We start from the raw sequence: 27,351 nt of genomic DNA on the forward strand, positions 1-27,351 counted from the left end.
TTACAATAATGTGCTATAGATAGACAGGTTGATTAATTCCAATGTTTTCTTTGCAGTAAAAATAAGTAAGCTACTGAAAAACCATCTTTTGTTAAACTAGGCCTGGCATGGCCAAGTGTGTTAAGGCGTTCGACTCGTAATCCGAGGGTCGTGGGTTCAAATCACCGTCGCACCAAACATGCTCGCCCTTTCAGCCGTGGGGGTGTTATAATAAGACGGTCAGTCCCACTATTCGTTTGTAAAAAGAGTAGCCCAAGAGTTGGCGGTGGGTGGTGATGATTAGCTGCCTTCCCTCTAGTCTTACACCGCTAAGTTAGGGACGGCTAGCGCAGATAGCCCTCTAATAGCTTTGCGCGAAATTCAAAACAAACAAACTGTTAAACTATAATAAATAAAAGTGTTTTAAAAAATAATATTGATCTGTAGCATAATACGAATTTCATTAAAAGAAATGGATAAAACAAATTGTTTCAAAACAATTAGTTTTGAAAGTAATTGCAACTTTGGTATAGTAATGTACATTTTCAGAGTTTTGTTTATATTAGCGTTCTGCGGTGGTACTTAAGTGACTTTGTTTTGTTTCAACGCAAAACTACTAATGAGTTATCTGCACTCTGCTCCACACGAGGAATTGAACCAAGGATTTTAATATTGTACGTCTGTAAACTTATTGTTGGCCTCATGATGGTCTTTAAGTGACTTATGTATTTATACGAATATGTTAGAAGGTGTGGTTACATTGGAGCACCCTGTTACAGTGTTTCCTTTACAATTTATAATTTGAAATGGCATTTGAAATTCGCAACTTGCTTTTATTTTCAAAGATTCTAATGGCACTTGAACGAATTGTCTGACTGTGATAGTTTTGCTGTTTATAGTGGAATTTATGTATCTTGTTTCAAAACATACATTGATTGAGTAAGGTACACAAGTTTGTATGTGTACCCTTAGAATAATCTACAGCAGCTACTGTATAGTTGAAAACTGAATGGTATCTGCATAACCCGAATAACATGTGACATCTAAAACTTTTGTGCATATAAGGAATGTCTTCTTTAAATACAGCTTGTTAGAGAAAGGGAGGAGTGTGAGAGAGAAAAATGGAATATGTTGAAGCATGCTAAGGACGAAACAGAAAAAACAGTTACTTTGTGTGCCCAGCTGGACATGAAGGAATCTCAAATAACACATCTAACAGAGGAACTGAATGTTGTAAGTTAAAGGAATATTAACTATACTTTTCGGAAAAATAGCGATAATAATATTTATTGTGTTTCGTTCAGACAATAGTGATATCTTGTAAACATTTTTTTTAGTTGAATAATATGTACTTCAAATAAAACAAAGTATTTACAACAGATTGAACCTTAGTAATATAAATAATAAAATGATTCTTATGTTTCAATTTTACTTTTTAATAGCAGGAGAAATTTTATTTTTCTCTTTAAATAAAAAATTAAGCATCGACATGAAATGATTTGAATGCAAGAACTGCTCGCCAAACATAGTAATTTTTGTGAAATAAAAAAATGTGTTAATACTGTTACGTATTGCACATAGCTAAAAACAACAAAACGTTTTGCATGTTTCTAACTGTGGCCGTTGATAAAAATATATATACACGTTGTTTTCTTGTATGTTTTTATTTATTGTTTGTTCCATTGAGTTTCTCTGACCCAGTAATTAACAGGTTTTAAAGAAACAGAAAAAAAACAGAACAAGGAAAAAAGGTAGAACAAAGTCCCCTGATTTCAAGCCCCATTTATAACCAACTGGTATAGTATCGGCATTAGTATTTCTAGACTCGTTTCTCTATTGTTATCACATTTGGACGTTAACAGCATATGTGGAAGAATGTTTGTCTGTTTGTTTTATCGTAAATTTGTACAGTAAGCTACCTGCGATCTGTTCATCATGCAGAATGGAACCTAAGATTCCAATGTTGTAAGTACGTACATTTACCGCTGGTCCCCTGAGAGACGTAGAAAAATGAAGAACCAAAATAATTTTGGGGTCGAATTTCTCCGATTTATTTTGTTTCACCAAGATCAATCTAATCTGTATAATTGTTAGTTTGGCATATACACTGTCAGCTTTGTCCTTTAATCCAAAATACTTCTTGATGTCCCACCGCCACCACAACATGGCAATAAGAACTGTTTTGAACTTGTTTAACATATTTGTTTACAGGTTCGCGAAAAAATTGGCTATTCCTCTGATGCCGAGAGTACTTGTGCAATTAACTTTCGGGCTAATGACCATCTCAGTCCAACCAGCACGACCTCTACTATCATTCCAACAGCCACAGAACAAGACACAAGTAGTGCACCCACCCCAACTGCAGCATCTGACCCCAGCGCGGAAACTTTCACAGGTACGGTGTGTATCAACACTAGTCTCTGAGGCATTGACATATGTCGATAGTGTAATTCTTGTGTTTGTGAATCCTATATTTTGATCCATGGGATAAAAAAAAAAGGCACTGTGAAAGATTACGTTGTAAATTATCCTGAAGACAATTTTGATGGTGTTGACAGTTTCAGGAATATTTATAAAGAAAACAAAAGTTATATTATAGGAAAGTTATATTATATTATAATATTATTATATTATATTATGATCCCCAGTTTTAATCTTCAAACAGCGTTGCAAAGTATTTTGCACACTATTTCTCTCTCTCTCTCTCTGTTTCTATATATGTATATATCTACTTGCATATTCACTAGTTATAAAAATTCAGAAAAAATGCGACTTCATTACAAACCTGGACTAAATATTTAGCGTTGTAGACATGGTTTAAGTAGTGTTGCCAATGTTGAGCACAAAGTTATATGATGGGCTATTTGCGCTATCCCTACCGTAGGGTGATTCATCGAGGGTCTTAAGAGAAATATAGTTTCTAATGTTAAATATAAGCACCCCAAAACTACTTAATGTTGAATGTCCTGTGTCGCTTTAATAACTAAGGTTCTCAGTTTATATGCTTGTATAATATTAATAATAGAATGACGATATCGCTCCGTAGAAAACAGGAAATATAAATCGTTATAGTCAGATTAGAATCCGTACAATGTTTTCCAATTTTAGCTAAAGTTATCGAAGTCTGCGAAATAATTTCGATCAATAAAGTGTTACTTACAGGTACAGAATGCGTGCAATTCAATTTTTATGTGGCAATTATTAATAATTTATCACGCCAGCAAAAGTGTAGGTATAGATCTTTTTTTAATTACGTAAGAGGTGTAAAGTATTAATGCAAACTCTAACTTGGAAACAGTTTTGTTTTCCTCCTCTTGAAACGCCCCCTACAATCCGGTACCTTTTTATACTCTCGTCCCTAAGACACGTGTCCGTCAACGTTCACATTCAAACTCTCTCTTTCTCAACCTGAAAATGACCTAGAAAGGTGGAAAGTTGTTCTCTCCTTATGAATAAAAGTGTTAATACCCATACCAGCCGTTCTGAGATACATTTTAAACAGTTGTTTTGTTAGTTTGTCGTAAAGCACAAAGCTGCACAGTAAAAGTTATGTTCTCCATCCACTGCTGGTATCGAAACCCGATTTTCAGTGTTAAAAGCCAGTAGAGTTACTGTACAGGCCTACAGAGAAGGCTGCTTGATGTATAAAGAGTGAACACATCTGAGCTGTTATTTGATTTTACTACATAGCTGTGTTAAACTAATAAACATCTCCGAGAGGTAAAACTCAACTTGCAATTATACTTACAGGACTGAGCACTTCTCAGGAAGGAAGGTCCATCTTGACGATGGTGTCCAGATCGGCTGAAGAAATCTGTAGTGACTACGTATCAAACGACGAACGAGGTAAGAAAAGCCGAAAACAGCGTGAAGTGAAAGGAAATTGGGCATCAATATCGAAGGTTTTCACCAGAGGGCGTCAACGTAAACCTCTGGAACCAGAGTTATTCGAAGGTAAGTCTTTGTTGGGCCACAATTATACCCTGGTATGATATCTAAAGAGTTTGATTCATGCAATATACGCATAATTGCGTGTTTTTTTATTTAAAAAAGCTTTTTTACAAGAAGAATAACTTTAAAATGCCTTTTTTAAAAATATGAATTAATAAGTAAACGTGAAGTGTACATCTTACATATTTCTTTATTATAACAGTAAATCAGATGAGATCAACCATTAACGTCGATCACTAATATTCTTCCATGAGCAATAATTAAACAGTAAATCTGCTTTTTATTAACCGCTTGGTTAACCTTTTTTACACATGGATTATTGTAATCTTGCTTTATTAGCATCTTCACCAAAAACATGTTAAGTAAGTTGGACTATCCACCTGAAATGGTCAGTTTTAAACACTTTTATATACTGAAGTGTATTTCAGTATTTAAAGAAAAAAATTAGATCGCCTCTGAACTAGTTATATAAGTTTTTTTCATGAATACATTCTATGGATAAATAGATTATTACAGGAAAATGTGAAGAAATTAATTTTTAGTGTACAGCTAGCTGAGCGACAAAATTATTTGGACTAGACCAGTAATTATTCTAAAAATATAATAGAAAGAGGTTACAGACTTTCCTTTCAAAACAAACACGTAAAACATTTTATTATTGGCACTATAATAGATTAACAACTAAAATTTTGCAAATATTTTAAAATATTGTTAAGCACTCTCACGAGGATATTATTAGCGATAACTTAGAAATTATACAATATTATAATTTAAAAAAAAAACATTATTAATAAAGGATTTAGGTGCATATCACCAAAATGTTGTAAAAGAAATAGTTTCATAGCATTAATATTGAAAACGTTAGTGACTGTATACTTCTTTAATTAGTTTTCTCAATAAATTAAATAAGAATTAAAAATAGTTAAATAATTATTTTGTAGATGTCACTTTTATCACTTTAAAAATGAATTTTATTTTGATTTTTTTCTAAACTACAAAACGTACATATATGATAACTAATTAATGGTTTTAATTCAACTGATGTTTTTTGGATTACAATTTAATTATTTGAGAAAGTTTCTTGTACGGCTAATACATCTTAAAATAAACTTGCTTAAAAATCTATTAAATTTTCAGAATTGCCAGCTTTATATCAAATTTCAAAATTCCATAAGAATCAATTAAATCCATTAAAAACTGTTCATGAAAACCCATCCAATGTGTTAAAGAAAATTTAGAATTTAATAATAAATAACATTATAGATATTAATCGTAGCATTTGTGACTTTTGGTATTCGTATTTTGTACTCATAACAAAGTTACAAAAAATACCTGTTACTGTTCCTAATTTTAACTAGTTATTGGCATCTAAGGGTTTAACTGTTGCTCTTATAACGCACCAGCAGCTTAAAGTATATGAATTCAAGATTGACTCGACATCTCTAAAATCCAGAATTTTACCACAAGGCCAACCCTCTTCCCACGTTTTCTGGATATGAAATAATAAATTATTAGATACGTTGAATGTGCTTTTGCAACACATACTTTTGATTTTACAACTATAAAGATGAGCATTTCCTTGAACGAACTGGTTCAACAGTTAAATCCGTTGGTCGATACACTTGTTAATGTACCAGTTGAATTATTTAATTTCAAAGCTCTTGATAATATAAATGTAAAATATTGTATTAGTTTTAAATATTATTCATAAATAGCTTGTTTGTTTTGAATTTCGCGCAAAGCTACTTGAGCGCTATCTGCGCTAGCCGTCTCTAATTTAGCAGTGTAAGACTAGAGGGAAGGCAGCTAGTCATCACCACCCACCGCCAACTCTTGAGCTACTCTTTTACCAACGAATAGTGGGATTGACCGTTACATTATAACGCCCCAACGGCTGAAATGGCTAGCATGTTTGGTGCGACCGGGATTCGAACCCGCGATCCTTGGATTATGAGTCGAACGCCTTAACACGCTGGGCCCTATTCATAAATAGATTGTTGGCATTCCTGCGTTTATCACGTTTTATCCTACTTTTAAAATATATCTATTTCTTTTACTAGAATACATTTTACCATTTTGCAGTCTGTACCTTAATTTTTATTTATGTATATTTTGTGCTGGATTCTTTTATTTTATCTTGTTGTCTGAAAGTTGCTTTAAAATATCTTCCACAATAAAAACATACATATTTTGTTTGTTTATCTGTTAAAATCAGTACCTAAATATAAACAAAATATACAGTATTTGAAGAAGTTATAGAAACATACATATTGGTGCTACAAATAATGGGTAATTGCAACTCATTTGTCTGTTTATTATAATTACAATATGGAAACTATAGACGAAAAGCAAATATAATATAATAATGCACTAGCTGACTAGAATATTTTATTTACGTCAAAAAGAGCAGTATGCTCTGTTTTTATGCTGTTTTAAATTTATCAACAGTTGATTGTGAAATGTTCCTCTAAATGTGTTACTCCATACTATTTTGACAATTTCCTTGGTTGCCGTTTGAGTTTCTCAGTTTCAATATAAATCTTTACATTTTTTTTTATAATATTCCTACTGGGACTTTAAGCACTGCAGTACGCGGTTTAGAGTGTTCCGCAGGTCTTTTTATGTTTCTCAAAGTTATTATTTCACCACATTTGCTACATGTTAGTTATCACTGTCATGCTGAAAGATAACCTCATACCCAACCGATGTCAATCTTCAAGGAATCACGTAATGGATAAGAACCTGCTTGTACCTTTAAGCTGTCAGAATGCGATCCATTTTGTGTAGATTTGAAATAAATTTAACTGAGGCGCATCCCACACTTGTTTTACAGTACGTTTTACTGTTAATGCTGCGTGTTAAACGCGATGCCATTTTCCTCAACGTAAACGTGATTACTGCCAAACAATATGGATTCACCTGTATAGAACACCGTCATCCAACTTTGCTCAGACAGTTCTTTGAAGTATGATGTCTACAGTAGCTTTTTGTTTCTTGTTATCTCTCACAATAAGTTTTACGAGTGGCTGTATATTCCTTTGAAGCCACTGCTTGTCGTAATAGTCAATTGATAATATTAATATCTGTACTTACAGCTTCTTTTGTATCGAGTAAAGGACGTACATGGGCTTACATAACATTATTTTTGAAATGATTAGGCTCTGTATCTCGGGTACATTCAGCATCAACAGTACTAGTTTCATACACACTATTCAAAGTTTCCATGCAGTATGATTTTGCTCTATTTGTTAAATAATGTAGCCCTTATCAACCCAGACTTTGAATGCTAAACGTTTGTTGTGTGGCGTTTCTGTTCTAAAAGCCATGAATATGTTTACCACACTACAAATGTGAATAATGCGGCTGCTTGAACTTTTATAAGCATTATACTGACGTGCTACTATATGATTCGTTGCATGATAGCCGGATACAACGTAACTTACTCTGTTGCGACTCATTATCTTAGAACAGAAGTAAGATACCCCGCAATATTTGCAGTTATTCGAATTCTATTTACTGTTTCTGTAATTATTTCCAATACTTTATGTAAGTTAGTAAACAGTTTAAACAAATTACATCAGTTGTATATAGGCAATGAAATCATCACTAAAAACATTTCTGGTGGAAACTGGTACAAAAAAAACAAACTGAGATGTTATTTATAAGATTCTAATATAAATGAAAGATAAAAATTGTCCATTGCCAGTTCTTCTCATTAATTATTAAATCACGATGGAAAATGTCCGTGGTCATGACATCCAAAACCATTGGGGATATTCCATCTATCAGACATGATTCAAACGCAAATGTCAAACTAGATAGTAGATATGGTGGATCAGATTAGGTAGGAACTAGGAATTCAATACCTTGACCCACAGTGTCTCAACTTCTACTGCCTTTTGCTGTCTACAACCAGTTGTGGGAAGGCAGTTATCCCTAATATTTGACATAAAAGGCTAATATAAAAAAAAACTTATAATAGAAGTAAACCACCTATATTTTTATAATTCCCAACCTTCAACTTCTGTAATGTGTTTATCAATATATATGTCTTTCACAAAGATACCATCTATATGTTTGGCATTTGGTCATTCTTTCTTACAGTTGAAGCTACTCGCCAGGTGTCATCTTGGTCTCCCCATAGTAGCGTCTGTACCAGTCCGACAACATTGGATTCTTACGCAGAAAAAGTGAAACTGTTAGAAGAAGCACAGAACATTCCCATGGAAAAGTGGAAGTCAGCCACAGTGGAAGCTTGGGTTGAATTGTCTTTAGGGATGCCTCAGTATGGCGCTATGTGTGCTGAAAATGTCAAAAGTGGAAAGGTTGTAATTGTAATGGAGGATTTATATTTAACACCGTGCTTACCAGACGAAATATTATCATTAAACAAAATATTAGTGTTTTGCTGAATAAATATTTTAAACGTCTGTTATGTTTAAAAAACAAATTTCATTTCAAATAAACCGAGAAACTATTGGTATCTTGTAAATTTCGAAAAACTACAGTAATTATTTTTTTCGTACTTATTTTTTATATTTACAAAAACCTTAGTGTCATGTGACCATAATTAACATATTTGTTGCAACAAATAGTAACTATAGTTTAGAAAGATTAAAACTTTTGAAAGTGAGATAAAAACAAACCGAAATATATTAGTGACGCAGTATTCACAGATAGATATTTGTGTGTTTTCAATCTTTGTGTAAAATTCATCATATTATAATTAAGGAATATGCAAGGTAGCTTATTTATTACGTACTTTTAATTCTCCAAAAGTAAATTCATACTCGTGTTTTAAAAATATAAACAAATCTACACATATTTTAATGCCTATAAGAATAGAAAGATTTCCAACTCGTTCTAGTTTATCGCAGATGTAATTTAGTTTAGGCACTTGTTTATTACACATTTCACTAAAGGAGGCCCGGCATGGCCAAACGTGTTAAGGCGTGCGACTCGTAATCTGAGAGTCACGGGTTCGCATCCCTATCGCGCCAAACACGCTCGCCCTTTCAGCCGTGGGGCGTTATAATGTTACGGTCAATCCCACTATTCGTTGGTAAAAAGAGTAGCCCAAGAGTTGGCGGTGGGTGGTGATGACTAGCTGCCTTCCCTCTGGTCTTACACTGCTAAATTAGGGACGGCTAGCACAGATAGCCCTCGAGTAGCTTTGTGCGAAATTCAAAAAAACAAACAAACAAACAAACATCACTAAAGGCGCGCTTATACACATATAGGTTTGAAATCTGAGTATGGAATGAAATAAAACATTATTAAAATTCGAAAATATTCACAAATATCACCACTATAAATCACGGGTAAGGTTAGGAAAAAATCAACAAATAAAGATCAATCTACCTATTTATATATATTTTGTTATAAACAAACACAAGCTTAAACAAAACTAAAAAATGCTGCACTAATCGAAAAGATCTACAGGGCACAGGCAACACTATGGGATTTAAAATGTACCATAGGTTTTAGAGATGGCTGCGAAAGTAGGAATCACATTGCGGTGGGGATACATCGTTTACCAGTCTTAACATTTGTTCGCCAGTCTCACTTGAATAATAATAAAATAATCAGAGGAATATAAATATAAAGTAGGAAAGAGAGAGACGTGGGTGCTCAAACCCACAACGTCACACATCTATTTTTACCCTTCACTGCCTGCAGACAGTTGTGGAAGGGTGACTGTTCTACAAAGTAAAAAAAAGAAAAAACAATAAGGTATTACCACTTGGGGATAATTAAGTTAAATAAACTTACCTCCTGATGTTGGTATTCCAACTTGCATTATGGTGGTAAAGCATTAATTAGTAGCCCAGTAAAAAAAAATATACTAGTATAAAGGGTCCCAACCAGTTTTCTAAACTAATTAGTATGATTTCCACCCATTAAGTCTATTGTAACTACCAATTTTCAGACTCTAAACAAGCATATATATGCAATAAGGTGTTCATCCGCATAAACTAGTGCCAAGTGTTTAAATTACCTTATTAATAACTAAAATAATGCTATTCCCAGTATATAATATATTTTACTGACATTTTCTGATAACATCTTTTTTATTTTTATTTTACTTGAATGTTTAGTATTAATGTTATATATATATTAGCTAAAGACAACTTACAAAAATATACTGTAAAACTGACATTGCTTTTAACAGTGTTCTTACAGAGACTTAATGTTCCCCATCAACACTTCCGTTATAATTAATGCTGAACTATTATGCCTGAACTTTCCCGTTTTTGTTTTTTGTTTTTATTAAACTAGAAACCAGTGACGAAATTAAACTGTTCAAACTTTATAATAGTCTTTATTTTTACAGTAGATTCCTGCAAAACTTGTTCAAAGAATAAATGTAAACAAGACAAAAAAAATATCTATGGCTCGTTAGATAAGCAGACACGTTTATTTGCTTTGTGTATATTCTAGGAATCGCCAAATTAAGATGTATGTTTTTCTGTAATTTCAGATTTTATTAGAGCTTACCAATGCTGAGCTTGAGTCTGGATTGGGAATTTCCAATAGAATGCACCGACGCAAACTCAGGCTGGCTATAGAAGAACACAGGGATCTGTCCTTATGGTAAGATCGTGTATGTCTTCCCGCATCCAATGATAACGTATGGGCCGACTCCTGTAAAGTGTTTATACTGCTTAGTGGTCTTGTTTAGCAGAATAAAAAACATATTAGTGTCGACTGATAATATAACGTATAACGGAAAAGGAATTTTTAATTTTTGAAGTACGATGGTTCTGTTACTGGCAAACGGTAAATCTAGTTTAATAACCCATAGAAAGCTACCACACTGGAACTAATATTGATAAACCGTAAAGAAACTAATACACTGGAATATATACTAACAAAGCATAAGAAAACTAACATACTGGCAAATGATAAGAAAAATAACACACTTGGAAATATACTAGCAAAACATACAAAATCAGTGATGTTGAGAAAACCCACTTGTATATAAAATAAATATATATATATGTAAAAACGGCTCGTTTGGGTTGAGAATTTTTTTATATTTTTTTTACGTAAACGAGCCGTTTTTACATATAAAGCATAAGAAAGTTAACACAATAGAAGATACACTAAAAAGCATAAGAAAATTAGCATACTGGAAAAAATATACTGAAAAAGCAATGTAAAAACCAACAAACTGGAAAGTATACTGATAAATTATAAGAAAACCAGATTAATGACAAAAAAGGTAAATAAAGATATTTTTGTTTGTATTGTGAGAATAGACTGAGGAAACTTTGTGAAAATTATTAATTATTCATTATTCTGTGTTTTTTTTTGTGTGTATTTAAGTAAAATATCAGAGAAGAATTGGTACTTGACTGACGTTGGGTGGATTGAATAGAAGCAACAGTCTGATTTTTGACATATTTTATTTAATATTTCAGTTCATTTCCAAAAATCTATCTACTTACTCATGTATGGGTAGTAGAAGATTGGCTGCCAAGTTTAGGCTTAGCAATGTACAGTGAGAATTTCGCTAAGCAACTGGTGGATGGGCGAATTTTGAACACTCTGAGTAAAAAGGACCTAGAGAAATATCTAGGGGTTAATCGGAAGTTTCATCAAGTTAGCATCATGCACGCTATTCATTTACTTCGGATGTTCAGGTTTGACTTACAGGTTTGTTGGAAAACTTCTCGAATTCTCTGTTCCGTAAAAGTCAGTATTTTTACAGCAGAAAATAAAACTTGCGGAAGGCTTTGTACTATAAATAATGTGCTTTTATTTAAGTTATTGATGTTTATTTTATTTGTTCAATATAAAATTAAATTTGTATCACTAGTAAGGTTAAGGTGTTTGATGATATCTATCTCAATTAATCGGAAAATGTAAGAAGTTTCGTTTTGACGGACATATTTACTCATTGAGAAAAAACAATACCAACAGGTTTTGTTAACTTTTGCTCCAACGGTATTTTATTCTCAATATACAACTTAAAATTATCACACAGTCATACACACACTCGTATAAACTGAGTGTTCTTAATTAATTTACCTAAATCGCTTCCAGTTATTAATACAGCGCAGATCACAGTGTGAACAAATGGATGTGGACCCATTGGTGTGGACCAATCAAAGGTTCATCAAATGGATGAAAAGCATCGACTTAGCGGTAAGTCAAGACATTATTAGTTCATTATAATAACTCAATCTACTAATATGTGTGTGTCTCTTACAACTTGTTTGTTGCTTTTAAAGATAGTTGTTGGTATAATGGTATAGAACACAATGCATGGCATCATTTGTTGACCTTCGATCGAACTGAGCATTTCCTCTGTTATTTAAGTTCTCAGATGAGATATTTATATAGAAAATGGGTAACAAGGAAGTGGGCGTAAAGGTAAATAGGAAGACAAACACTGATTCTAGGGATAGAACTTGGTAAGAAGAGCTTTAATTTCATTTATCTAGACCAATTAAAACATTTTAATCTTTCTTGAGGTAATTACTACAGAGTAAATAGTAATAGCTATAGTCATTAGTTTGAAAATAATTAGGAAAATGTATTAGAAGCTTTCCTCGTCAAATGCGTTTTGCTACTAAAATGTATTACTTAATGTAAAGCTCTTTCTTGACGCTGTAGTTAATATTGTCATTAAACTTCAACTACAATCTTACCGCTTCACTCCATTTAAAGTGTTTTCATCTAACTTTAATTTAAATGTTAATATTAAATTATAGTTTCAGATATTGCCTGTGTTTTTGAAGTCATCAACACTAATTAGCTAGATATCGTACTGCCAAACTGTTCAGAAAAGACAGGCCCGGCAAGGCAAGGTGGTTAGGGTGCACAACTCATAATATGAGGATCAGGGGTTCGAATCCCCGTCATACCAAACATACTTGCCCTTTCAGCCGTGGGGGCGCTATAATGTGACAGTCAATCTCACTATTCGTTCATAAAAGAGTAGCCCAAGAGTTGGCGATGGGTGGTGATGACTAACTGCCTCCCCTTTAGTCTTACACTGTTAAATTAAGGACGGCTAGCGCAGATAATCCTCGTGTAGCTTTGTGTGAAATTCAAAACAAACCAAACCAGAAAAGGCAAGATATAAAGGAATGAGACGATCGGAAAATAAGAGGAATCCGAAATTTGGAACTTACAACAGACATAATTCGAGTCTTCAAGGAGTTTAAGAAAATAAAATAATTGATGACATATCCAGATTCAGGACATATTGCGACCACTAGTGGCATCGCTAGAAACCATGTTTCGATATTCGTGGTGAGCAGAGCACAGATAGCCCACTTTGTACTTTTGTACTTAATTCTAAACAAAGAAACAGACATACTACAATCAAACCCAACCAAGAACTGGCAGTTGTCGCGTGATTTTTATAAATTTATTGTTGAGAATACTTTTGAACTTTTCTATACGCGAACTGAACGTTTCAATAAAACAGTTCAGTCTCGATTGTGAACAATCAAATACAAAACGTCTAGCTGTTTGGCAGGAAATCGTTAAGACGAAGTCTCGAGACAAATCTGTTTGTTCTTGCCTGGATTATTTTAGTGCTCTAGTACAGAAAGATATATATATATTCGCTTCAGTATTTTTATTTAACAAATCCAAAGTATGTTATTTTTATTTTTATTTTTGCAGAAGTAAGCTACTAAGTCATGCGTATTGTTTATTTGTATTAAACAATGTAAAAATATTGAACTATTAAGTACTTAGTTTCGCTTAAATATAACACAGTTTTGAAGAAAAAGGTATTGACGGTCTCTAAGTACGAATAGATTTTTCTCAGAATTCAAACGTCTCTTAGTAAACAACTTGTGAGATATTAGTATCAAATCATTTAGGCTTAACCTCATTTTATAATATTGGGAATATTTTTGTAATGTAATTCATTTTCCCAATATTTATACCTTTGAATAATTACTTTTGTCAAATCAGTCACTTTTTTGTTGATTTGTTTATTTTAGTTTTGTACAAATTGTAAAATGTTTTGACGCGGATGTGGTATTTGTTGTTAATTTAAAATTACTTAAATTTTGTTGGATAGGTAAATGAATACAAAATATTACATTTAGAACACTGGAAAAGCAAGATGACAAAAAACCAGTTAAAACAATCAGCCAAAGTAATCAGTGTAACCTAATTCATTACACTGCAAAGAACAAAAATGCTAGGTCCTGATTTGTCATATGGTCTGGGCATGGCATAGTTGTTAGCGTGCTCAGACTGTGACTTCTAGGTTCTATGGTTCTTGTCTCTTTGTGGCAAAAAAAAAAACCTCTTACGCACTTTGTGGCTGTGGGTATGCTGTAAGACTAACAGTATAATCCCACTAACTGGGTGGAAAGGTTGAGTTTAAAAGTGGATGCTAGTCGGATGCTGCAACCATGGTGACACCAGTATTTATAATTGAAAGTTAACAACTAATTCAAATTATTATGTAAATTTGTTGTCTGTTTGTTTTCCTAATATTGTATGATCGTTCTTTAAAAATGATATTGATAATAATAAAAAGTTATTTTAAAATTTTCATGCCATACTGTGATTTAAATGCAATAAACGAGAAGCAGCTCTCATATAGGGTTGGGCTATATTACGTAAGACCTGGTGGTTTGTTGATTCACTCATTCTAAAAAGGCCAGGAACCATCGATGTATAATTTGCATTAGTGTCCAAGATAATTATTTTCCTTATTAGCAGTTGTTTGTTGTTTTGGAATTTCGCGCAAAGCTACTCGAGGGCTATCTGCACTCGCCGTCTCTAATTTAGCAGTGTAAGACTAGAGGGAAGGCAGCTAGTCATCACCACCCACCTCCAACTCTTGGGCTATTCTTTTACCAACGAAAAGTGGGATTGATCGAAATATTATAAAGCCCCCACGGCTGAAAGGGCGAGCATGTTTGGTGCGAGCTGGATTCGAACTCGCGACACTCGGATTACAAATCGAACGCCTTAACACACTTGGCCATGCCGAGGCCCCTTATTAGTAAATGTATTCTGATCATTCATTGAGCTTTTAAGTTTAAGATATCAATTTTGCATTTGCAGACTTTTTATATTACGCGTAGACATGGACTCTGATCTTTGATATTTCATACTACTTTTAGGCGTGAACTCTGATCGTATATATTTCATATTACTAGTGAACATGGTCTCTAATAGTAGATACTTTATATAACTTGTTTTACTTAATATTAACGAGGGGCGCAGTTTACATTATTAACAGTTGTTATGTTTTATCGTAGCTTAATTATACAAACCTCAGTTTATCCCTTAACTTGTTTTGAATTGTCTATAAGCTATCGCTCCACACCTGTGTTCGTGTTAGCGTAAAAAAACAACAAAACAATTTCTGTTTATTCATAATGTAATATAACACGAAACAAGCCTGCAAACAGTTAACTGAATACTTCACATTCTTAAACAAATTTTTAAGTTTTTTGTTTTGTTTATTTTAATAAAAGAAAACGTCAGAAATAACAGTTGAAAATGTTAAGTTTCACTCTGTTTGTTGCCATATACGTCGGATATCTTCACCCATAAAGACAGCGTTATTTCAGTATACACATCTTCAGCCACCTTTGTCTCAGCGGCAAGTCTGGGGCTCCTGATGCCAAACATCGGATTTCGACACTCATATTGTGCAGAACGCGGATAACCATTAAATAGTCTAGTGCTTAACAACAAATAAATATTAAAACAATTAATTTTCAAATACATTTTAGAAGAAATATTTCTAAAAATATTTTAAAACTAATTTTACAAATTGAAGGATATAGTTTAAAACTTTGTCAGTAATATTTCTGTTGTGTTACATTGGGAAGAAAAACAACAACAAAATGATGGATATTCTCTTTACTTCGAGCACTAAATTGTTTGTTTGCTTTTGAATTTTCGCGCAAAGCTACACGGAGGCTACCTGTGCTAGCCGTCCTTAATTTAGCAGTTTCAACTAGAAGGAAGGCAGCTAGTCATCACCACCCACCACCAACACTTAAACTACTCTTTTACCAACGAATAGTGGGATTGATTGTCACATTATAACGCCCCCGCGGCTGAAAGGGCGAGCATGTTTGGTGTGACGGGGATTCGAACCCGCGACCCTCAGGTTACTAGTCGAGCATCCTAAACACAAGTTTGTAATGCTCGTTTATGTTTACAAATTTTTCATGTTTCGGCCTACCTGCCCATTAAGAATGAAAAAAAAAAAGATATTTATGTATTTCAAAACTTGAAGACAATGGCCAAAAATTTTTATCATACTTTTATTCACAGGCTTCTAATTTTATAACAAGAGAGTTTAGGCTTAAATACTTAAAAGTAAAGAAAAGAGTATTGAAAGAAAAATAAAATCAGTACTAGTTTCAACATAAGTTATTTGTCTTTGTTTAGAATCTCGCTCACTCAAACTTGTTTACTTGGATAAGACAATCAATTATTCATAAGTATGGATATGGTAGACATACGACGTAACACGCAACAAACCAAAAATAGCAAACTGATTTTAACCTTGCCATACTACGAAAAACTGGATCCATATTATTAATTTGTGAATTCTTGAACTACAACGACAAAGTTGTCGGTGCGGTTAATTTCAAATAATTGTGAAAATACGTTTGAAATAAATTATTACGTTATTCTCACGGGAGATAAGATAAGATAAGATAAGCTTAATTGTCACTTCGTAGGTATAAAAAATGTCTGAAAAAGTATCGTATTATGCTCGTCCCGGTAAGACTCCGGATTTACAACGCTAAAATCAGAAGTTCGATTCCCCTCGGTAGACACAGCAGATAGTCCGTTATGGCTTTGCTATAAGAAAAACACACAAACATATTATACTCTAAAGATTTTACCGTACAAAAATAGTTTCCGTAAAGATTCTTAACTTTTGTACAATAGAGGGTAGGAAAGTACACGTGCGTCGAACTTGGTCCGGCATGGCCAGGTGGCACACACATACACACTCGTCGTCTTTTCCCAAATGCCTTTCAATCGACCGCCATTCCTTCATTTCTTGGCAGATTGGCTTAAAACCTTGATAAGGTTATACCTTGGTCCAATACACTCAGATATATATATATTTTTTTTATTTAGACCTTTATCAAGGATTTTATGAAGTCAAAATCAAATAATCCTAAAATATGTATTTTTAGCTCCTGTGCGGTCACATTTACAGTGATAGAGATGAAAGTTGGAAATAATATAATTTTTTTGCGACCAACACATTGACATAAAAATTGATGGATTTGACTATTTTCGGTAATTACAGGGGGGCAAGATTCTACAAAAAGCATAATTTTAAGGTTTTCTTACAAATATTTCGCCCAATTAACGTGGTATTTGATACAAAGATACATTTGTACATACGTACACAAACTTAGAATATGCTCATTTTTGGTCATTTTAAGGGGATAAGAATGTTAAATAAACCTATAGTTTTAGGGAGTTTTGTGAATTACATAATCTTGTATTGACCTCTTCACACAGCATCTGGTACAAAGATACTCTTTGTAAGTCCCAAACACAGATGTAGACAGTTTTAGAATATCTTTTGCTTGATTTTTTTAGTGAGAAAAACACAATTTTGGGTTTTTTGTGGACTGTGTATGTTGACTTGTGTGTATATATCAACCAACTTACATGGGATTTGGAACAAATAAACCTTTTTGCATGTTATAAAGAGTGATATAAACAGTTTTCCGTGTTCTTTACGATGTTTCTGGTGTCACAACTGGTCATGTTGGGATTGCGTGGCGGAGATATATTGCATCCGCCCGAAATGTTAGCCCCTTTTTCATAATAGTATTTGTCTTCTTTTTTTTTTTTTTTTTAGGCTTTATGGGCAACAAACTTGAAGGTTTGTATCCACTACACTTATTATTAATCTATTAATTCATCTTCTGTGTTTATTCTTTGTGCTCCTGAAGACCCCTAATAATATTCTTTTTTAAATTCAGAAAAAAAACACCTTTATCTAAATTTCTACGAGTACATGGAATCGGAAAAAGATGGTTTATTTAAGTATAAAATTTGTCAGTGAACTATTTACTCTGTGTACACTGCAGGATGTCACCTCTTGAATTGTAACTTTATAAGCCATCAAGGTTACCACTGAATCACTGTAGGTGCATGTAACAAAAACAGTCACACATGCTTCGATTCACGGTAATGAGTTCCCTGGTGGATCAGACTTACAACACTAAACTCTGGGGTTTGATTCACCCGCGATGGACACAGCAAATAACCCAATGTGGCCTTTCTCGAAAAGAAACAAGTGAACTACATTAGAAAACCTTTTGTATCGTTTACTGAAAATAATATATAATAAACAGCACAGTGACACACAATGAGAAACATTTAATATCAGTCAAAGCACACAACAACAAAAAGACACAGATCCTACAAAACTATGTCCATTATCAAAATATTCTTGTTTCTTAAAGATATTCCTCGAGTGGTTGCTTTTTTAAATATTTATGATTACGGTTTTTTAATTGTCTTATTAATTCTGTATTATTTTATTGAAAATTTAAATAGAAACCTTTAGGTTTCTGCATTCACTATGGTGACTATGATAAGGTTTATCGTCACAGAGTTATTTTTGGATATATATATTAATAACCTTATCATAACAAGGTTTATGTTCATGTTAATAACGTTATGATCCCATGCAAGACTTATATTGATAGTAACAGCTTTACCTTAATGGGGTTTTTATGGCAATATTAATAAGCTTAACTGCCGTTATTCTAACTTATATTTAAACAGTCTGTGTCAGTAGCTTTCGTTATTACTTAAAAGGATTTTGATCGATTGTAAAACATTAGCTGTTGCTATAACAACTTACAACAACGTTTGTTATTGTTTGTTTTGAATTTTGCGGAAGCTACTCCAGGGCTATCTGCGCTAGCCGTAGCCTAATTTAGCAATGAAAGACTAGGGAGAAGGCAGCTAGTCATCACCACTCACCGCCAACTTTTAGGCAACTCTTTTTTTTATTCAGTGATGAATAGTTGAGAAATTTATATGAGCCGTTTTTGCATATAAATAGTGGTATTGGCCGTTACATTATAACGCCTCCACGACTAAAAGGGCAGGCAACTTTGGTGGGACGAGAAATCGAACCCGCGGCCCTCAGAGTGCGATTCAAGCACCTTAACCATTTGGTGATGCCGGGCCATTGTTAATGTTGACAACGCCAAACGTTGTTTTGATAACTTATTACATTGGATAATTTTAACGTTGTATATTGTAATCATAAGTTAGTATTTAACAGTTTGGTTAAGTTTAACAGTGTTACTACTGCTATTATAACATCTAACAGTGTCTGATTATGTACAAATGCTGTTATGATAACACTTTCTTTAATGTCGCCTAACAAATAAGGAGTTATATTAGTGAAACAATGAAACGATTGTTTATCATTACAAAATTAACCATTTTGTTTTATTTGTTATCGAAATAAGCATATTAATTTATTTTCACTAACAACAGAAACGTGGCTCATATTTCCTTTCTGTTTCTAAATTACTTGGTACATCAGAAATAAATATTTGTTGTTATTCAGGAATATACAGAAAACTTAGTTGATAGTGGTGTCCATGGTGCTCTAGTGGTCTTCGAGCCTTCCTTCACGGCTGGTACAATGGCCACAGCGCTAGGAATACCAGCTTCAAAAAATATCATCCGCCGCCATCTTACCACAGAATTTGAAAACATCATAAGAACAGCTAGGTGAGATGGCTTGGATTGTCTCTTATTAGGCATCGTTTGATTGACTTTATTGGTGAGAGTAATGTCACTGGTGGTATAACACTGATGAAGCTGCATAGCTTCGTTACCTGTAGTTATGACAAGCCCAGTGATTATATTTATTCTTTTCTTGTAATTGTGATGAGCCCTGTAATTCTGTCCATTTTTCATTTATAACTATGATGAACCTTGTAATTCTGTCCATTCTTCAATTGTAACTGAGGGCAAGTATGCAATACTGTTTATTGTTCAGTTATAAAAGCGGTGAACTAGTAACCCGTCTCTCAAAATTATGGAGAACCGTGGGATCCTATTCATTCTTTACCTATAATTGTGGAGAACCCTATTATTCTATGATTGTAACTATATCGAGTTTACCAAAATTAAGAATAAATATATATTTAGCCATTCACAATAAGCTTTAGCTTTTAAAAGCGCCATTTTTTTCTGACAAGCTGTTACGTAACACCTTAGTTTAAAAATTTATAAAGAACATAAAAGCAACCAAGAGATAACTCTTGAAAAAATTCATCTGGTTCATAAGGTTGTAATCTGAACTCTGTTCATTAAAAATTTGGATTTTCAAAGATATAAGTGATTTGAAAACAAAGAGTATAATAAATTATCTTGACTGCTTTATATACATTTATTTACTTTACATCAAATTTTTATTTATAAATATTTATAAACTCATAATTTATTAGTAGAGTGACTGTAGGCTGCCTACCCTAATTCTTAAGGTCCTGCGCATTTGTCTGGAAAATGAGTTTGTTCCGATTATTTCTTCGCAAGTCTGTATATAGTCAGCAACGGAGAAAGTTACTAGAAAATCAGAAGAAAAATATATTATACGGGTTTTCATTGTCTTCTATCGACACCATTAAGTTAGTAAAGTTATTTGTATTATATGATGAATTTATATGTTGTTTTTTACCCCTCAGGTTATCTTTAGAAGCAGAAGAATTCGTGACTACCCGTAGAGGTAACAGAAAAAACTTTAGTTCGTCGTCTAAGCATGCGTCCATTGGACGTAACTTGATTAGTACACAGGCCTTAGAGAAAGTTAATACTGAACAAGTTAATACCAAGGTAAGAGGTAAAAACTGAGAAAATGTAATAACACCGTATTGTACTCGTGTACTTTAAGTTTGTTTTCACATTGAGTTTTGAATTGTATTTATTTATTACATTAATGTGCAATACAATATTTCGTAAGTTCTTTTGTTTTTTTGTGAAAGTGAGCTAATTAATAACATTTTAAGGAAAAGAAGTTTTTGATCAACATGAGAGTTCATAAGATCAGCTGTGTAAGTGTGAAATTCCAAAAATGATGTTAAATATTTTTGGGTGTGTTCTTTATGAAAGAAACAACGATCAAGTACGGATCTTAGGAACGATCTTGTTGAAGATAGGAGTGTGAATGTTACTTCTGGACACAATAAGGTATACAGATGTGAATGTTACTTCTGGACACAATAAGGTATACAGATGTAAATCTTACTTCTGGACACAATAAGGTATACAGATGTGAATGTTACTTCTGGACACAATAAGGTATACAGATGTGAATGTTACTTCTGGACACAATAAGGTATACAGATGTAAATCTTACTTCTGGACACAATAAGGTATACAGATGTGAATGTTACTTCTGGACACAATAAGGTATACAGATGTAAATCTTACTTCTGGACACAATAAGGTATACAGATGTGAATGTTACCTCTAGACACAGTAAAATACACGTTTGCAAAAAAGCGGTCTCAATGGATACGTAACTGGTCGAAGACCATTACTGAGAAGAGATGAGTAACTTAAACGACTTGATTAGAACATTGGACCACAAACAGTGAACAATTAAAAACGTATGCTCTTTACAGATAATTTCCAGATCAAATTGTTCAGCAACAATAAACGACTGTTTGTTGAATGTAAAAAATCTCTAGTGAAGTAGGGTAGGGTATCAGTACACATCTCAGTCAACGTTTCCGATGATCCACACAAAACTGGTAACTCTTAATCCTGAATAGTGACAAGTACATTTAGATTTTGATACATCATTTCGTTCTCTAAGGAATATAACCCATCAGGCAGAGATTCATCTCTTAGCATACAATATATGTGATAAAAAGACATTTTCATGGTAACGAGTTCGATGGAACACTTACACCATGACTAGTCCTGCACAGAGTTCAAACATAATCAATCTAGAAATCTAGAAGGTTAAAACATGACCAAACAACTTGGTTGAGTTAAGGGACTAGCTTAAGACAGTTGGAAAAATATTCCACAATTGTACATTGATAAACTCTGTGGCAGCATAAAAAAAAAACAAGGTACAATTCTATGTGTATAGCAGATGGCCCATATACAAATACAAGTGTATTTTATATCTTATTCGCTTTTCGTTTTTATTTCCCTTCACAGTATTTTGTACTATTAATAACTTCATCTATTTGCCATTACTTTATTATTGTGATTTCTTTATGTTTATCTCCTGTATGTCTCCATATTGATTTCCATTAACATATACGTACAAACACACACGCATATATATGTATGTGTGCGTAGATATTGTCTTACTAAGTTGTCATTGCTATCATATCATGACCACTTATATTAATTTTATGACAAATATTTGTATTTATATCACACTAAACAATGATTAAATATACACACCAATGTGTTTTTTCTTTAGTATTCGAATTCCTGGAAAACTTCACAGGTATGTTGAATACGAACATAAGAATCTAGACCATTTGAGTCAAACTGTTAATTGCTAAGTGATGAATTTTCCTTGATTATAAAACGTCATCATAAGCAGAAAAGTTTGATTAATTGTTTGTATTAAAACGGATCTTCTTAAATAACGTTAAAACAATAAATTGCCAAAAATTGTGTAAGTTTCTTGAGGACTAATAAACCACTCCCGAAACTTTAGCTATGAGATGTATGTGGTTATATCAAAATCGACTGTACGAAAAATATTTATAAATTGCAACTGTTTTAACAGTACCACCGTATGGTAAAGGATTATAATTGCAATTTGTATTTTAATTTGTTCTATTACAATTGAAGTTCATGTATTTGTCTGTTTTGCTGGATTTCGGGTAAAGCAACACCAAGACTAGCTGCATTTGCCGTCCTAATTTTTAAGAGATAGACTAGACTAGAGTGAAGACAGCTAATTAACGCCAACGCCACCTACAATAAACTTGTAATATTATTGTTAGACCGAATAATGAGATTTTACCGTCACTCTTATAACACAAACACAATCTCAAAATATGACGCGTGATTTCTCAGTGGTAGCGGAACTCAAATCACGAAACCTCATCACTAAAGTCCTCTACAATAAACACTTGGTCGCGGTCAGTCAAGTTTCATGTGTCAGTTGTGTACTTGTGACATAGCATGAAGATTTAAAATAAGGAGTTAAAATATGAATCCTAAAATGACTATCTTTAAGAGTTTTTTTTTAATTATTAAATAACTTATAATTAGATTTCTTGGTATTTACTTATTTATTTTGGTAACTACTACACTTCTTTATGATGATATTCAATTTAAAATTATGCTTTACATCAAAACATAATATGAATATGTTAATTTATAATGACTGATTTGGTACTAATCCTTATATTGTCTGCCATAGCTTAGCATAACCTAGGACGACTTCAATCTGAAAGTAAGTAAATGATTAGGCCTAAGTTCCTAAGTACATTTCTTGTCGGTTTTTGTTACACAACTTACAAGTTTAGTAACATTCAAACGTATCTAATGTACTATTTAATGGTGAAAGTTTTATTGAAATTAAACGCATATTTTAAAGTTGAGCGTATAGACCACTTTATAGCTGTGTATTATATATACTACGAAAGAGTGTTTTGAATATATTTTAGCTTATAACTAACCAGTAACGTTTGTTATCAAATAACTACTCGTGTTCTTGTGAAATTTCTTAATTTTCCTTTGTTTAGTTTATCATCTCTTCATTTTAATTGTTAGCCGGATTTGGAATATACACATCTTCTAATTTTCAGTGACATTGAGAAGATATCGTTGGATTGATATTAAATTTTGTCGGCATTGCATTCATATCACTGAATAGAAACTAAACTCGTATAAAAGTTGTAGATAGTACTGGATTGACACTATTTTTTTTATCGTACTGAGATTAATGTTAACACTATAGTAATATCACTGGAGAGATAGTAATTTTTGTGACAGTGTACAGTTTTGTTGGTTTGTAGCGAAGCGCAAAACAACACAATGGAATGCATGTGCTTGTTCACCACAGGTATCGAAACCCGTTTACTAGCGTTATAAGCCTTCAGACTTGCCACTGTATCATTATACAAATAACTCTGGATTGATATTAGTTTTTGTGACAGTGTATAGATGGAGCTAAACTGATACTTTATTTTGTCATCCTATTCATACCACTAGACTGACACTAGTGTTTGCTGGTACTGACACCCGTATTTTTGATACTTATGATCACGCAATAGAGTTTAATTTTGCTTATGTTTATTGTTTCGGCTAATAATATGTTTTAAAAATTATATGTTTAGTGGTCTTGGACGTGGTTTCTATTCTGAAAGCTCTGAAAGAAGCATGTGAAAAATCAATAGCGCCCACTTCTTTATCCATCGATACATTGGAGCCAAGATGACGGCTTTATCTTTACGTCAAGGGTCTGAATTTTTGTTCTCACACGCCTGTTTCTTGTTTGAGAAATGCTTGCCTACTTACTTCGCCATTATTCGTTAAGCTATTGTGACTTTAAAGCCGACTTTATAAAATGTAACTAAAAGTCTTTGTTTCTTGTCTATAGTTATTGGATAAAATATAGCGAAAAACTGTCATGAGATATTACACTCGAGAAGTGAATGGTCAATGTTATTAGCTTCGTTCTCTGGGGTAAAAAGTACAACACATTAAAGATGCAAGATCGAATCAACTTTAAAAAGCTATAGTTATTCAAATTTTGGTTACTGTCATACCTATGTTGAAACATGCTGGTTGAAACCTGTACTGTTTGGTTTAGAAACTCGTTTTCTTAACCAATTCAAACGCGGTTGAAACTTAATTAATTTGTTTATAAAGTAAGCTACTTTTACAATTTTTATATATTTTTAATTTTTGGAATAAGACACATTCATTGTATTTTTATTTAAAAGTTTAATATAACTGTAAAAACTGTAAATACATACTTTAAGTATCAACTTAAGAGAATATTCAAACAAATGTTGATTGAATTCTACATAAGTTTAGAAAAATGCCACAATGAGAGAAACTTATAAAGATATAAAAATAGTCAAAATGGCCGTTATGGGAAATAGTATGGTTTGTTTTAAAATGTTGAACATCTACATAATTTTTTCTAACAGAAAATTCCAGCATTTTTTCTTGCAAATGTTATCACACTGTATCAGAATTTATTTAATATTCATATTGCTTTTCACCATTAACACGCCACCCCACTCCACCCCCTGGTGTCACGTGGTCATAGATACTTCTCTCGGATCAAGTCACATTTTATGACTATCCTACCCGTCCAAAAACAAATTAACACTTTCATTTCAGAGGGAGTTACAATGTATAGAATCTTTAAATTCCTATAAATTCAACCCTGATATGTTAGCCAATCAAAAGTATCTTTATGAAGTGATGCAAGTAAAGTTTTTAATTTGAATTCCGTTAAGTCTAAACAAATTACAAAACATTCTTCCAATAAACGGTTTTGTAGCTAAACATTTAAGTAGGTTACCTGAGAGGATATTTTGAAAAAATACGGATAGTAATCACAAATAAATATAAGTTACAATCAGCGACCGACGGGTTTGAACAGGATATAAAATCTTTATGAGAAAAACTGCTGCCTCCGTAACCCAAGAAACGCTGTGTTACTCTTTCACAAAGTTAATAAAGTATCTCGAACAAACGCTAACTTTCATGATCTTCTGATCACTGACGTCTACATTTATTTTTGGTTTTTCGGAGAACTTTATCAAAAGTTTTATAAGAGAAGAAAATAAAAATAATTAGAAAAAAATAAATATTTTCAGTAATGTTACATGATTATGTTTTGATTTGTTTTTTATTTTTAATTGGCACATTGCAGCGATGCAATTTTTGGTCCGGTTATTGAGAACAAATCCTTTAAATCTATACATAAACATTACGTTTTCTGATGAGGCACGACAGATTATAATTACTAGATGATAATGAATAGGTTGTCATGATATTTAACTCTTTCTTCGATCCTTGTTCGTAATTAATGGTAATGAATGTCCATCTTGTTTATTCACATTTAATTTTAAACATAAATAAAATTAGTTATTTAGAGCTTGTAGGTTATTTATTGCACAGAGTAAACATTATTCTACGCCACATGTGTTAGTGTGAATAATGTATTGTTAAAAACCGGTATAAATGTGTTTCTGAACTTCGTACCGAATTCTTCTAATTTTTGAAACTTTAGTTGATTGATTTATTGTTTTGTAAATTAAAAAAATTCTGTATATTATTGAAGGAATAAAATCACTGATGGACTTTTCTGGTGTCACAACCTTCTTGAAATCTATTAATAATGTTTCCTTGCACATAAACTTCCAGTCTGGTAATTTAAAAAAGAAATCTAACTATATTATAATAATTTGCATACTAATTATATTGTAATCGTTTTCGTAAAATTAAAATAATATTGTTTTTGCAACCTGCATGCCATAAAAACTTTGCCTAAATAAACTATTATAAATTTAACTAATTCGATATGTGATCTTAAACATAATTATTTCGTTGTTAAAGAATACGCACACAACATTTAGTTTTTACACTGAACTTAACCCGTTGCTAGTTTCGTTATATAGTCTTGCAACGTAGAAGAAATATGTGTTTAATCCCAGTGTAGGAGTCGACAGAAGCACATAAGGGCACTACAAAAAGTAAGGAAACCACATTAAATAGAAATACATGAAATATTCTGTAAACTTGGTTTAACGCCAGGTAAACGTTTAAAAAACTACGAAAATGAGACGAAATCTAGACACTGTATAGTTTATTGTGCGGACAAGAAGAACAAAACTAACTGAAACGTACGACGCATCGTGTTATTTACAGGAACCAACGAATTACAGTTTTCAACTCTCTCTCACTTGGTATTTCCTACTTCTGTTTTACCGCCTCTATTACCTTCTTACTTCACACTTTCAAAAAAGTCCGTGCATCCAAAACTGAGATTTGCCAAAGTTCCTCCGATTTTTTTTTGTCTTCTTTTACGCACAAAATTGTACGGAATTTTTAAAAATCGAAAAGAAATACTTCACATACTTCGATTGCCATTAAACTTGCTACACATTTAACTTACCATTTACTTCACGTCTGTAAAAAAAAAAAAAGGTTCGAACAAACTTAAAACAACGTTTAACTGTTACACTAAAAAGAACGGCGAATTTTTCGAAGATTATTCTTTGTTCCAATCTGTAGAACAAATACTAAATGGAATTGTACGTTTGTTTGTTTGTTTTGGAATTTCGCACAAAGCAGCTCGAGAGCTATCTGTGCTAGCCATCCCTAATTTAGCAGTGTAAGACTAGAGGTAAGGCAGCTAGTCATCACCACCCACCGCCAACTCTTGGGTTACTTTTTTACCAACGAATA

The 27,351-nt window shown here is 32.8% G+C and overlaps 1 protein-coding gene across 2 annotated transcripts in view; it reads left to right on the forward strand.

Moving 5' to 3' along the window:
- LOC143252726 (kazrin-like) overlaps positions 1 to 26,228 on the forward strand; it is a 75,118-nt gene extending 48,890 nt beyond the window's left edge. For both annotated transcript variants that reach the window (XM_076505308.1, XM_076505317.1), the window contains exons 7-18: positions 1,066 to 1,212; positions 2,191 to 2,374; positions 3,730 to 3,933; positions 8,035 to 8,255; positions 10,412 to 10,524; positions 11,355 to 11,589; positions 11,980 to 12,081; positions 19,502 to 19,668; positions 20,628 to 20,775; positions 22,385 to 22,411; positions 23,342 to 23,374; positions 24,261 to 26,228. In XM_076505308.1, the coding sequence (XP_076361423.1) occupies positions 1,066 to 1,212; positions 2,191 to 2,374; positions 3,730 to 3,933; positions 8,035 to 8,255; positions 10,412 to 10,524; positions 11,355 to 11,589; positions 11,980 to 12,081; positions 19,502 to 19,668; positions 20,628 to 20,775; positions 22,385 to 22,411; positions 23,342 to 23,356 (1,563 nt within the window). In that variant the 3' untranslated portion in view covers positions 23,357 to 23,374; positions 24,261 to 26,228. The remainder of the gene's footprint in view (positions 1 to 1,065; positions 1,213 to 2,190; positions 2,375 to 3,729; positions 3,934 to 8,034; positions 8,256 to 10,411; positions 10,525 to 11,354; positions 11,590 to 11,979; positions 12,082 to 19,501; positions 19,669 to 20,627; positions 20,776 to 22,384; positions 22,412 to 23,341; positions 23,375 to 24,260) is intronic.
- The last annotated feature ends 1,123 nt before the right edge of the window (positions 26,229 to 27,351 follow it).

Source organism: Tachypleus tridentatus, chromosome 1 (genome assembly GCF_004210375.1).
Source record: "Tachypleus tridentatus isolate NWPU-2018 chromosome 1, ASM421037v1, whole genome shotgun sequence".
NCBI lineage: Eukaryota > Metazoa > Arthropoda > Merostomata > Xiphosura > Limulidae > Tachypleus > Tachypleus tridentatus.